This window comes from Vulpes vulpes, chromosome 9, assembly GCF_048418805.1.
Source record: "Vulpes vulpes isolate BD-2025 chromosome 9, VulVul3, whole genome shotgun sequence".
Lineage (NCBI taxonomy): Eukaryota > Metazoa > Chordata > Mammalia > Carnivora > Canidae > Vulpes > Vulpes vulpes.
This window is the reverse complement of record NC_132788.1, coordinates 107,043,733-107,057,786: the sequence shown is the minus strand read 5'-3', so window position 1 is coordinate 107,057,786 and position 14,054 is coordinate 107,043,733. Positions and strand designations below refer to the sequence as shown.

Below are 14,054 nucleotides of genomic sequence, written 5' to 3'. Positions count from 1 at the left end.
ATCTAAAAATAGACACAGCAACGGCAAGAAACGCCTATAGCAGCTTTCCAGGGCTCCGTGCTAAGTGTATCTCATGAAACGCCCCAACGCCAGTACCATGGTGTTTGCATTTCACAGATGGGGAAACTGAGGCCTAGCAGGTAAGATCACTTACCCCGTGGTGTATCCCAGCTAGTTAGTTAGCCACCCAGTCAGGCTTGAACCTCCTCCTGGTCTGATTTCAGAGGCTGCACGCTTCATGTCCTCCTGAAGTCCTCCGGGGCAGGGCCGCTGCAGCGCACACCTGCAGGGGGCGCCTTTCCCTGGTTCCGCCCCCCCCCCCCCCCCCCAGCAGGTGTGTCTCCGCAGACTCAGCCTCCCCAGCACCCAGCCGGGTCCTCAGCACACACGGCTCGGTCCACCATGAGGGGACCCGGCTGACGGACCCAGGGAATGGGGTCCTAAGCATCTTCCCCTCCTCCCTCCCTCCTAATCTCAGGAATGAGGCCATCGCTGTCATTTATTTGTTTGTTTGTTTGTTCCTGGTCCTGTTTTTAAATCTGTGATGCGCCATCAGGAAATCATTTCCGCTTCTGCCACCGGTGAGGCTCAGAGATATTCCCCTTCCAGCCAATGGAGAGCACCGGATTCTGGCTGGGGGCTGTGCTTTTTGGTCAGCCCTGCCCCCACCCACCCACCCTGCACACAAAAGCAGCATAATTAACTGTCTTAAGGCAGCCGAGCCTCCGCCAGCTGCGAGCTGGCGAGAAGCAAACACTCGGGAGGCACCGGCGCGAGGGTGGCAGGGGCCGCAATCGCAGCCGGCCGAGGGGCAGGCGACCACCGACTGCGTCCGCCCCCCACCCCTGGACAAGAGCAGCCCCTCTGCGCCGCCTCGCTGCTCCGGGTGACCTTCCCTGGGTGCAGAGTCCGCCCCAGCGCCCGCCGCCCTCCGATGCTCTGAAGGCCCCGGGGCTGCGCTCGGAAGGCCGGGGATGTCCGGCTGCATCGGCGCGGGGCTTGCCTTTGTTTGCGCGTAACTGGCAGAGGCCGCCGAGGTGAGTCCACCTTGCTTTCCCCCGGCCCGGCCGGGCCAGGTTTGGCCAGGTTTGGCCAGGTTTGGCCGGGGCCGGCCGCTGCCGCAAAGCCCCTTCGGCAGGTGGGGCGGGTGGGAGCTGGGAGCCGCGGTCTTGTGATGCTCCCGATGACAGCCCAGCCACGTCTCCGGATGATGCCCAGCGAAGCCATCGCGGGCACACACACCCACGGCGCACCTTCCGTGCCCACCGTTGGAAGGCAGGCGATTGCACCATTTTTCAGGACGTGCTTAGAGATTAGGCTGATAAAACCCTCAGCCTCTCTCTGGGACGCTTCCTAAGAGACCGAAATGGACACGTCCCATCTCTGTGATTTTCCTATTTATAACACTGTGAGCGGATCTGGAAAAAAAAAGAAAAAAAAAAAAAGACTTGCTAGATGTGTACCTGTGTACCTAGAGGTTTGCCGATGGGGTGGGGAGGAAGGGAGAAGGTTGGAGACTTGTAGCTCCTCTGTGTGAATTGGGGTAATTCAGCACCCCAGCTCGGAGGCACACTTCCCAGCTGCCCCCCACCTAGCCTCATTTTCCAATCCTCGAACGCAAAGTCGGGATCTTAAAACAGGAGTGCACGGGGCCCAGCAGGGACCCACCCACACCCCACGTTTACACGATCATGGGGCCAGCTGTGTGGCTACAGAGTCTCAGTGGTGGGTGGGATGGAGGGGAGCATGCTTCCTGGGGGCTGAGGTCACCCCCAGCTCAGGATAAGGAAAACCAATCCTTATTGGTGCAGAGACCAATCTCCTCGGAAAAAAAATTAATTTCCATTGACCTGAACTTTCCCTTGCTGTAAGGTTCTGGGAGGTGGCTGTTGCCGGAGGCATCAGGGAGAGATTTTTTTTTTTTTTTTTTTTTTTTTTTGCGTACTGCGTCGAACTGTCCCTCCTCCATGAATGAATGACGACATTTGAACAGTGACAAGAATCCAGTGGGAAACTCTCACCCAAATGTGGGGGGAGGGGTGTCTAATTTTAGCCACCCCTCCCCCTGCCTGGCCTTCACCCGGCCTAGGCTTCCTCTGGGTCTTTCCTGACCCACAACCTCAAATGCAGACCCCCCCACCCCCACCCCCCACACACAGGGGCTGCTGTCCTGGGCAGGGCTTCAGATGACACGCCCAAACTGTTAGCCACGCATCAGCTCTACAGAGGGACAGCCTCGGCATCTGGAAGGGTGAGGGCCGGCGGGGGGCAGGGGAGCCCTGGTGCGGGGCTGTGAGAATAACAACCCAGGAGCTACCTGGAGGTTGGGATGCAGGGACACAGAGAGCCCTCTACAATGACTGTCATACCCTGCCCGAGGTCCTTCCACAGTGTGCCATTAGGACAGGGCTTCTCCATCTCAGATCTGTGGACGTCTGGGGCTGGACCACTCGTGGTCCTGGAGACCACCCTGATCACTGTGCGGTGCTGAGCAGCATCTCTGGCCTCCGCCCACTCGATGCCAGGAGTTCTCTCTCCAAGTTGTGACAACCAAAAATGCCTCTAAACATTGCCAAGTGTCCCCTGGGTGGGTGGGGAGAGGGCAAACTTATCCCCTGTTGTAAACCACTGGTTTAAAAGCACAGAACCCATTAGCCCTGGGGTCAGTAGGTTGTCAGGACTTGCTTCTTTGTTGGGGAATAAAGGGGCAGGGCAGGCAGCCTAGAGAAAAGTAAAGGTGGGTTGGGGTCGACCAGGTCCTATTTGAAAGTGTCGTTCCCAGCAAGGAAGCTTAAGTATATCAGTCACTAACACCTTAGTATAAATGATTTTAATTAGGGACGCCTGGGTGGCTCAGCAGATGACTGTCTGCCTTCGACTCAGGGCGTGATCCTGGGGTCCAGGATCAAGTCGCTCATCGGGGTCCCCACAAGGAGCCTGCTTCTCCCTCTGCCTGTGTCTTTGCCTCTTTCTCTCTGTGTCTCTCATGAGTAAATAAATAAAATCTTTAAAAAAAAAAATAAGTAAATGATTTTAATTGGCTTTATTGCTTCCCAGTTTAAGTCCAAGGTAAGGGAGGGATGATGAGGCCTAAGGAGAATGGGCTTCGGAGAATGGGCTTCAACAGGAGAGAGGCTTATACCTGGTGGCTCAGCCCCTCACCCGGATTCAAATTCCAGACCCACGTGGGTGTCATCAGCTCTCTACACCTCTGTTTTCTCACCTGTGATGTGGGGAAACCTCACGGAGGTGGTCAACGGTTCAGTGTAACAGGGGATGCAACACTCTGTGCCTATGCAGCTGAAGTGCCGCGCGTGGGTGAGGGGCCGTAATTATGACAACTGTGCAGTCAAACCTCCCTTTGGCCCTCCCTCAGGATTCATCTCTGCTGCAAGCCAGCGCCTCTCCTCGGCTCTCATGGGGACCACGGAAGCCACGCTCCGGATGGAAAACGTGGATGTGAAGGAAGAATGGCAGGACGAAGCTCTTCCCAGGTACGGCTTCCCCGTCCGCTCCCACGTCACCTGTTGCGTGGAGGGGAGGTGCCCACGGCTTCTCTGAGGTGGGGTGTGGGGGCCGCCGCCGCTGTCGCCGCTGTCGCCGCTTGATGGGGCCAGGCACATAATCGATATTTGCTGGGTTACTTAAGATTGGTTCCCCAGGGATCCCTGGGGGCTCAGCGGTTGAGCGTCTGCCTTCGGCTCAGTGTGTGACCCCAGGGTCCCGGGATCGAGTCCCACATGGGGCTCCCTATAGGGAGCCCGCTTCTCCTTCTGCCTGTGGCTCTGCCTCTCTCTCTCTCTGTGTGTCTCATGAATAAACAAAATCTTTGAAAAAATTTTTTTTGATTCCCCGCCCCCGCCCCCACCAAAGCACCACAAAAGCTCCCACTCCCACGCTATTTTAAGAGTCCTGGACGTTCTCCTACAACCATCCGATGGACTGTTACGTTCCTACATGTGTTCCCAGGAATTCAGGTGATAGCGTATGTTCTCCTGTGGCAGCCAGAGGGATCGCGTCCCCCTCCTGCTTGAAACCCCCTGGGGCAGAGGCCCGTCCCAAGGAAAACCCCATGTTCAGCCTCCCCTGCGGCTTCTTCGACCTCTCTCCCACCACATCCCCTTCTTGCCCCTCCGTTCTAGCAGCTTCCTTCCCATTCCCCTCTGAACTGTCACACTTCGCTCTGGCTGTTCCCTGTGCCTGCAGTGCCCTCCCCAGACGCCCATGCTTCCCTCGCCTACTTCAGGCCTCTGCCCGTAAGCCTCGCTCTCAGAGGACCTCTTGGCGCCACCGATTTACCCCCTCCCTCGGTTCCTGGATTGTTTCCTTCCTGAACAGCGGGCCCCAGAGATGCCCAGGTCCCAATCCCTGTCCCCTGAGAATGCTCCCCTACATGGCAAAGCCCCTCTGTGAACGTAATAGGGCTAAGTAAGGATCTCAGAATGGGGAGGTGACCCCAAGTTATCCTCCACGACATCACAAGCATCCTTCCGGGAGCTCGAAGGGAGAATCTGTTTTCATCCCCTTACCAGATTCTTCCTTCAAGCTTCTAGAAGGAACCAGCCCTGGCCGCACCTTGCCTTCAGCCCCGTGCCACCAATTTTGGACTCATTTCTGGCCTCTAGACTCATAAGAGAATAAATTCGTGTTGTTTTAAGTCACTAAACGTGTGGTGATTTGTAACAGCAGCCACCGCGACTCTGCGAGGAGTCTCATACCCTAAATATTCCATACATTTATCTTGTTTAGAGTCTGTTTCCCCCACCAAATGGAACCCCACGACCGCGGGGGCCTTTGGTTGGATCACTGTTGTAAGGAAGCATGAGGACAGACCCTGGCATACAGTCGGCGCTCAATAGCTATTGGGTGAGTGGGTGATGGCCACTGTGGGAATAAGATACCACGTAGGGGGAAGTCAAGATGCGTGAACCACTAGGCCTTGCGCCCCTCTGCGTGCTGCTCGGGCGGCGTGGGGTAACAGAGGACGTGGTCGGCACGGGTGCCCCGATCCAATGGCTGGACTCACGGCCCACCGCTGCCCGTCTTTAATGCAAGCAGCTTACCCCAGGGGATGATGCCCGACAGCTCGTTATATAACCATCCGGGCAGGACTAGCCAAGGGATGAGCGTCGTCACCCCGGAAAAGAAAATCAGAAGGAGCCGAAGGCTTCCTGGTGCCTCAGTTTCCCTGTCTGTGAAGTGGGGACTCCTGATAATCCCTCACTCTCAAAGTTGCTGGAAGAACTGGCTGGGGCGCTCAGAGCTGGGCGGCCAGGCTGGGGTTGCTGCATGATGCGGGTGGCCCAGACACCACCCCCTGCGCCCCGATTTCTCATCTTAGCTTTGTCGTGTTCGCCCCGGCTCCCTGCGCCCCCCACCCCCACCATCTCCTAAAAGCCGTCCCCTCTCCCAAGCCCTGTTGAGACAAAAGGGGGCAGCTGCAAATGTGGATTTTCAGAGTTTCTCCCAGCTGCAGAGGGTCCCCGCGCCCTTTTCTGTAGGCCAGTGTGTGGGGGACAGTGGCCCGCTGTGCGGCGCGGGGCGGGAGCCAGCCTCGCTCTGGAGGAGGGGGAGCAGCTCCTTGAGGCCGCAGCCAGCTGCAGCTCCACATAAGCACCTCTGTCTGCTGCCAGACAACTCACAGTTCTGTTCCTTCCAGCTCAGCGATCTCGTCTGTGGGGCGTCTTCGAGCTTCCTAGGGCGCTGGGGGGGTGGGGGGCAGAGTGCCGGCCCTGCGCCCGCAGCCCCTCCTGCTGCCATGACCTTTTACTATCGCCCTTCACCCCTGCCTTCCTGCAGGTTCCCATGGGGCCAGAGGGCAGCCCCGGAGATGGTGTAGCTCGCTGCCTTACCTCCCCCCCAGTTCATTCTCGGTGATGATATGCACCCCCTGTATGCCAGGCCCCTGGCGAGGCACATGGCGAGCAAGACAGACACCCTCACGGGGGCATTCGGTCTAGGGCAGAGGCAGGCCTTCCCCTCGTTAAACTTTACAACCCAAGATAGAACTGAGGCTGGGTTCCTGGTACCTGGAGAATGCCTGGGTGGGGTCCCGCCCGGCTGGAGAGACTGCAGAGGTGGGGAGGGCGCTGGTCCTAAGCTGTGAAGGCTAAAGAGCGTGAGGGGTAGGAGCTGAGCCTTCGGAGCTCGGAGAGCGGTGTGTGCAAAGGCCCTGGGGCCAGTGGAAGCGGGCTGAGGAACAGAAGGAAAGCTGAGGGGGGATCTTGGCCAGTGCCTCACAGCAGAGGAGAGGCAGGTACGGGTTAGACGTCTGACGGGCGCCCCGGCCTGCCCTAACCTCCACCAGCAAGCGGCCGGCCATGGCCGTGGATTTGTTTGTCTCTAACTTTTTATTCTGACACAGTTCCAAACTGAGAAAAAAAAAAAAATTACAAGAATGGTGTAAGGCATATCTGTGAACCTTTCCCCGGATTTGCCAATTAAATTTCACTCCCTGTGATTTATCCCTCCCTCCCCACCTCTCCCTCCCTCCTCTGCCGCTCTCTGCCCCTCCAAACATATACATCAGTTCCCTGTTTGTATCTCCCCATCCCGCCTGGGCAATGCCAGCGCTTCGTCTCTCCCCCAGCCCAGCACACGCGCAGAGCTGATTTTGTGTGGCACACACCTCAGCAGCCCCCCCAACCAAAATGTGTGCAGCCGCTGGGGGTTCAGGGCGAGGAGCCGGGAGGGCTCTGGGCAGCCCGAGCATCATCAAGGGGCGCCCCTCCACTGCGGCCTCCAGTCTCCTCCTCTGCCCCAGTCTGCTCCGGCTGCCACAGCAGGACGCCACGGTTACCCTTCTGCTCCCACAGTCCCGGAGGCTGGGAGTCTGGTCGGGGTCGGGGTGCCGGGGGGGCGGGGGCGGCTGGGGGCCGGCAAGGGCTCTGTCCATGGCTTGTAGGTGGCTGCCTTCGGACCGGGGTCTTTGTGCCGTGTTCGGAGGGATCACTCCCATCTGTCTCCCGCCTTGTCCTAGAGCCACAGCCCACTGGGATCAAGGCCCCCCAATGACCTCATGTGACCTTGATTGCTTCTTAACGGCCCATCTCCAAATGCAATCATATTGGGGGTTGGTCCTTCACTATGTGACTCTGGGGGCTGGGGGCATGCGATTCAGTCTAACATCCTCTTTGCTGAGACGGAACCCCACTGCTGGAGGCAGAGTGGGGGTGGGGGCAGGGCTGGGTGCCACCGCCGCCCGTGGTGTACCCCAGGCCTTGGGACCCTCCCTGGGGGTGGCAGTGCTGGGGGAAGGAAGGGGAGCGAGATGAAGGGACAGACGTGTTGGACATCGCAGCACATTTGTCCAGTCTATGGAAGCCACCAGAGTGGCCAAGAAATAATTGTTCGCCCTCTCTGGTTCCCTGGGTGGAGCTTTGGGGGTGTCAATGTCGTTGGCCCAGTCTTGAGCCTCGGGAAAGCCTCCCTCTACCCAGAAAGCGATTTCTGTGGTCATCGCGCACCAAATGCAGCCTCAGTCGGGCAGAGACAGAGGCTGCCCGGCCCCGGAGGGGAGACCGAGGCAGCAGAGGGCAAGCTTGATACCCTCCAAGTCCTGGAGCACAGGCTGGGGTCGGGGCAGGGGGCAGGTCAAAGGTCATTCCCAGTCCCCTTGTCTCCAGCATGAGAGACCAAAGCCAGAGGCGAGGAATGTGTGGGTGGAACTGGACCCAACCAGGGAGGTCAGAACTGTGCTCCCCCCATCACAGGAGGTGTCCTCACCCAGTCTGTCCTGCGACAAGCCACTTCTCTGAGGGCCAGACCCTGACTCACCAAAGCGAGGTAGGAGGAGGCAGTTTGTCGTCGTCCCAGGAAGCAAGCAGTTAGTGGGTGCGACCGCTGGGTTCTGGGGCTGACGGCGGGGTAGCTGGAGGCCGGGCTCACTCAGAACCTCCCGGAGAACCCTGCCCCAGCCTTAAAGGCTAAGCGACTTTGCCACAAGACAAGGCAGGAAGCAGCACTTTGGACGGAGGGAGAGATGTGCAAAGGCACTGGGGCAGAGGAAGGGAACGCAGCCCAAGAGCCCGGCCAGATCACGGCCGTGGGGCTGCAGGGTTCACAGACGGTACATCCTGGAGGGGTGCCCAGGTGGGAGGCCGGGAGTCCACACTGCGGGCGGCACGCATGTCCCAGGGTTGCCGCACTGGGTGGTCTGGGACGACAGACGTGTCCTCGCACGGTCCTGGAGGCTAGAAGTCAGCAGGACCCTGCTCCCTCCTAGGACTCCCCAAGCTCATTTCCGCCTCCCAGCCTCTGCCCAAATGGAACTAACGCCTTCCCCCAGTCTTCCCAGGCCACCAACCTCCTGCTTTCGGGTGTCCATTCACAAGTCACCTCCTCAAAGAGGCCTTCCCTGACCGCCTGCAACTGCACCTCCCCTCCTCCCCCTTCTCCTGGCTTATTTTCTCTGTGGCAAGTATCACCATCCTGCTTCCTTCATCTATTCTGATGTAGGAAAAGATGGTAGGGTTCGAAGCCAATGGCCAAGGAGGAATTCTTGAGGAGTCTTTGGTGCAAGGGTCCTTTGGGGCAGGAAGAGCTGCACTGGGCTCGTGAGGAGTGGCCCATGATATTCTCTCAAGTTAGGGAGGGGGTTAGGGAGAGGCAAAGTCTCCAAGGTATTTTGGAAACAAGGTTCCCAGGACTCTGAGGGCTCTAGCTATTGTCAGGAAAAGGTCATCTATCACCGTCTGATAAAGCCTTGGTCAGGGCAGCCCGGGTGGCTCGGCGGTTTGGCGCCAACTTTGGCCCAGGGCGTGATCCTGGAGACCCGGGATCGAGTCCCACGTCGGGCTCCCTGCATGGAGCCTGCTTCTCCCTCTGCCTGTGTTTCTGCCTCTCTCTCTCTCTCTCTCTCTCTGTGTCTCTCATGAATAAATACATAAAATCTTAAAAAAAAAAAAAAACTTGGTCATAAGACCCTTCAGATGTATATTGGTGGGTCATATGCTTGGCAGATGATTCTTTGGAGGGTGATATCTTGGGGGGGGGTAGAGATAAAGGAAGTTTCCAAAGGGATTTTTATATGTCAGAGTAGATGCACAGGGTCCTGGGGTCAGGTTAGGGCTGCCTGTTGCCCTTGGCAGAGCGTCACATCGAGGCAGCCGGGTCCCTCGAGGAAGGTCTCTCTGCCTGTTGCAAGGACTTGTCAGCGGGCTGTAGGGAGTAAGGAAATGGAATAATTTCCTTCTGCCTTTGTTTCCCACATCATATTTGTTGACTCCATTGTTCTCTTTCTCCCCTCTACTATTAGTCAGGATCCCCGCAAAATAACAGAACCAACAGTTTTTTAATATATCTACAATATCTAGTATTAGGGGATCCCTGGGTGGCGCAGCGGTTTGGCGCCTGCCTTTGGCCCAGGGCACGATCCTGGAGACCCGGGATCGAATCCCACGTCCGGCTCCCGGTGAATGGAGCCTGCTTCTCCCTCTGCCTGTGTCTCTGCCTCTCTCTCTCTCTCTCTGTGACTATCATAAAAAATAAAAAAAATAAAAAAATCTAGTATTAATAATACTTTATATTAAAATCATATATTAATTATATAACATATGTTCTATAATTAAATGTGTATATATAAATTATTTATATTTGTGTTACTTTATTAATTTATACATTATTGATATATATTATGCTTATTGTATTTTTGTGTCGTACACACACAATTACATGCAATTACATATAATCAGATCTATAATTATGTGTATTTTATATGTAATATAAAGTATAAAATATATTTTTTCTATATTATTTTGTACATGAGTATGTATATTTTTTTTTGAGAGAGAGAAAGAGAGAGAGTGAGCAGGGCAAGGGGAGAGGGAGAGAGAGAATCCCAAGCAGATGCCCCCTGATGTGGGGCTCGATTTCACGCCCCGAGATCATGACCTGGGCAAAGATCAAGAGTCGGAGGCTTAACCGACAGCCACCCAGGCGCCCCGAGGAGGGGTGTTCTCCATGCACCTGACCTATTCCAAGGCACCAGCTCATGCACTGCAGGGACTGGCAGGTCTGAAACCCAGGGGGCAGGCTGGGATCGCAGGCAGTAGTGATGCCACCGTCCTGAGGGAAAGTTGCCTCTTCCTTGGGGAAACCTTGACACCTTCCAGCTGCATGAGACCCACATCGAGGAGCGTCACAGGACTGCGGTGGTCACGTCTACCCAACACCTTGACAGCAGCCCCTAGATGGGGTTTCTGCAGCCGGACGAGTGTCTCTCTGCCCTCGCTCCACCCTGCAGTTAGCCCGGAGCCCCGACGCCTACCACGCACCCGTTAGCTGCATGAAACGGGGTGCTAGCTCGGGTCCCCTTTTACAGATGAGGGAAACCGGCCCAGAGCGGGAAGGGCACCACCCCCAAGCATCACGCTGGAGATCAGTGGTGGGGCGGGGGGTGCTTCCAGGCTCCCGGACATCCGCTCTGTCTCCCTGGAGCCTCGGTTTCCCTGTCTGCACCTTGACAGTTTGGCGGTGGCCGGGTCACAATCCCCTGGGTCAGCGGCCAGCATAGGATTTACGCGGCCCCATCCAGGGTCAGGCGGCTGAGTCACATCCTGATGGGAACTGGACAGCCCGGGCTGCAAAACAGCGCAGCTTCCCCCCGGCTGGGGGGTTGGTGGCAGGATGGGGGGGAGTCCAGAGGGCCCCTGGCTGGATGGAGGGTGGGGTGCCCAGGCCAGTGGATTGTTCCCTAGTGTCCTCATTGGGGTCACTGTCCATGTGCTGACCGGACACAAGAGGGCAGTAGAGGGCAGTGGCTGGAATCCGCGCTGTCACTGGGTAGTTTCTACTCCCCTGCGCCCCGGAGTGGGGACCCCAGGCCGGCCTCAGTTTCCTCCTCTGTGCAGTGGGCTCCCCCCTGCCTCCTAGGGTGGTTGTGAGGAGCAAGTAAGATCACGCCGCGAGCATTCCAAGCCGGCACGCCGCGAGTGCCCTGCCCGTGGGTAAGTCGTGATTCCAGCTCGTTCTAGAACAGGGATTGCAGCCTGAGACCTCCTCGATGGGCGCTGGGCAGGCAGTGGACGTGCTAGAAGGAGCCAGAAGCATCCCGGCGCCCAGGGGAGCAGAAGTGGCCCGCAGTCGGCTGCTGGTGGCTTGTCACCACTCGCAGAGGGCAGGTCCCTGATTGAGGAAAAGACAGAAATCCAAATTTTTTGTGTGTCACGTCTCTGATTTGACAGCAAATGTAAAATGTTTCCAGATGCTGTGTGGGCAGGACAGAGCTGGAGGCGGTGCGCCCGCCGCCGGTCTGCAGGCTGGGGTCCCCCGGCAGGCGGCTGGTGTTTCCTGGGCTCTGGGGCCCTGGGCCCCTCGCGGGTCACCCACAGTGCGGAGCAGGAGCGCCCGAGACAGGCTGGCTCTCCGGCCCTGTCCGCCTCTTCTGACTCTATTCCAAGCTTGTTTGCTTTTCTTTTAAATGAGGGAGGATTCACAGAGCGTGAAAGCGACGGGGTTAAGTGCACGGCTCAGTGGCATTTGGTACATTTGGAATGTTGTGCAGCCACCACCCCTGTCGCATTCCAGAACATTCCACCTCCCCAAAATGGAAGCCCCTCCCCATCAGCGGTCATTCCCCATCCACTCCTTGGCCCCCTTCCCGCCCGTAGATGAGCCTGTCCTGCACATGTCACACACGTGGACTCACACCCCATGGGGCCTCCTGTGTCTGGTTCCCTCGCTGAGCATCGGGGACTTGGGGTCTGACCCTGGGGCAGCGTGTGGGCTCCTCGCTCCTGCTCGTGGGCTAGTGACGCGCCCACAAGTGGGGGACACGTTGTCTATACCCCTTTGCCCCTTCATGGACACTGGGGGTGTTTCCAGCCTTTGGCTGCTGCGAACCTTGTCGCCGTGAGCACTGGGGGGTGAGTTCTTCTGTGTATACGTGTCCTCACTTCCCGTGGGCCTGTTCTGACCTGTGACCTCTGCGAGGGAGCAGAGCGGGGTCCTGTTCCTCCCTTACCTTCCCCCCCCAATCATTGCACCTGGCAGTGGGGGGGGGTTGCTCAGAGAACACCCGATGCTCTGTGAGCAGGTGGAAAGGGGAGAGAAGAGGAAGACAAGAGCCGACTCAGGCCCTGGCAGGAATGAATTGTTTTCTTTTTTTTTTTTTTAAGATTTTATTTATTTATTCAGGAGACAGAGAGACGCACAGGCAGAGGGAGAAGCAGGCTCCATGCAAGGGGCCAGATGCAGGACTCGATCCCGGGACCCCGGGTCACGCCCTGAGCCAAAGTCAGATGCTCAGTGAAAGGGAAACACATTCCAGCACCCTCCTCTCCTGACCAGCACCCCCGGAGCCCGCACACCCTGCAGCCAGAGCCCCTGGCAGCCCGCGCTCTCTGCCTACACCTGTTTCCCAGGAGCAGAGGAGCCGGAGAGTCCGGCTCCAACTTGGGCAGCGTGAGCCAGGGCCCCAGGAGTGGTCCAGGCTGGTCCAGGCGGTGCGGCCTGAAGAAAGGTCTTATTTTGCAAATCCACGCTCAGCTGGCCGGTACAGGGGCACCAATGCATAGTTGGCGGCATTATTTTAAAGAAATAAAACAAAACTTTACCTTTTAGAAGTTTCAGATTTACCAGGGGCGCGTGGGTGGCTCATTTGGTTAAGCGCCCGATTCTTGATTGGGGCTCAGGTCACGATCTCGGGGTCGTGAGCTCCAGCCCCAGTGTCTGGGCTCCACAGTCAGCGGGGAGTCTGCTTCTCTCCCTCTCCCCCTTCGCCACCCCCACCCCCCCAAAAAAAACATAAGTAAATAAATTAAGAGTTACAGAAAAAGATTTTATTTATTTGAGAGCGAGAGAGCGTGAGCAGGGGGAGCAGCAGAGGGAGAGGGAGAAGCAGACTCCCCGCTGAGCAGGGTGCCCAATGCTGGGGGCCCGATCCCAGGACCCCGAGATCATGACCTGAGCCGAAGGCTGGGGCTTAACCGAGTGAGCCCCCCAGGCGCCCCCATGGTTAACGTCTTACATTAGGAGACTGCATCTGTTACAATTAACAGATCAATGTTGACGCATTCCTAGTGAGTGAAGTCCACGATTGATTCTGATTTCCTCAGTTTCCCCAATGTCCCTCTTCCGTCCCAGTATCCCCCAGGATACGCAAGCGTCACATCTCCTCGGACTCCTCCCAGCTGGGACAGACTTTCCTTGTCTCTGATTCTGATGTCCCTTGACAGTCGCATGGAGGCCCGGGCAGGGCTTTTTTCTTCTTTTTTTTTAAGATTTTATTTATTTATTCATGACAGACAAAGAGAGAGAGAGAGAGAGAGAGAGGCAGAGGGAGAAGCAGGCTCCATGCAGGGAGCCTGATGCGGGACTTGATCCCGGGACTCCAGGATCAGGCCCTGGGCTGAAGGCGGCGCTAAACCGCTGAGCCACCCGGGCTGCCCCCAGGCAGGGCTTTTGTAGAAAGCCCCTTCCTTGGGTCTGTCTGGGGTTTTTCTCATGGCAAGGCTGGGGTGATGGGTTTTGGGAGGAAGACTCCGGAGCAAAGTGCCCTCCTCCTGGGGCCATCTCAGGGGGCACATGCTGTCACCATGGCTTGTCACCGCGGACGTTGGCCTTGGTCCCCTGGCTGGGGTGGGCGGGCAGGTGTCTCCCCTGCAGGGTCCCTCGCTTCCTCTTTGCCGACTGTCCCCGCGTCCCGGCCCACACTTACAGAGAAGGGAGTCATTCTCTGTGTCCTTGATGGCAGAGAATCTACATACATGATTTGGAATTCTATTCCACAAAAATTTGTCTCTTCCTCCTATTTATTTACTTATTCAATCATTTATCTACATCTTTATGGACTCATAGCTGTTTGTTTGTTTTTTTTAAGATTTTATTTATTCATTCCTGAGAGACACAGAGAAAGAGGCAGAGACCCAGGCAGAGGGAGAAGCAGGGTCCATGCGGGGAGCCCGATGCGGAACTCGATCCCAGGACTCCGGGGTCACGCCCTGAGCCACAGGCAGACGCTCTACCGCTGAGCCACCCAGGCGACCCTCGTGGCCGTTTATTTTGTACTTCTGGCTCAGAGTCCAATAATCCATGATGTCCTTTGTGGCTCGAAC

The 14,054-nt window shown here is 57.1% G+C and overlaps 1 protein-coding gene across 1 annotated transcript in view; it reads left to right on the top strand.

Moving 5' to 3' along the window:
• The first annotated feature begins 332 nt into the window (after positions 1-332).
• Positions 333-14,054, top strand: part of ATCAY (ATCAY kinesin light chain interacting caytaxin) — a 32,318-nt gene continuing 18,596 nt past the window's right edge. Inside the window, exons 1-2 of the mRNA XM_026019458.2 lie at positions 333-1,037; positions 3,377-3,494. Of these exons, the coding sequence (XP_025875243.1) occupies positions 3,418-3,494 (77 nt within the window). The 5' untranslated portion in view covers positions 333-1,037; positions 3,377-3,417. The remainder of the gene's footprint in view (positions 1,038-3,376; positions 3,495-14,054) is intronic.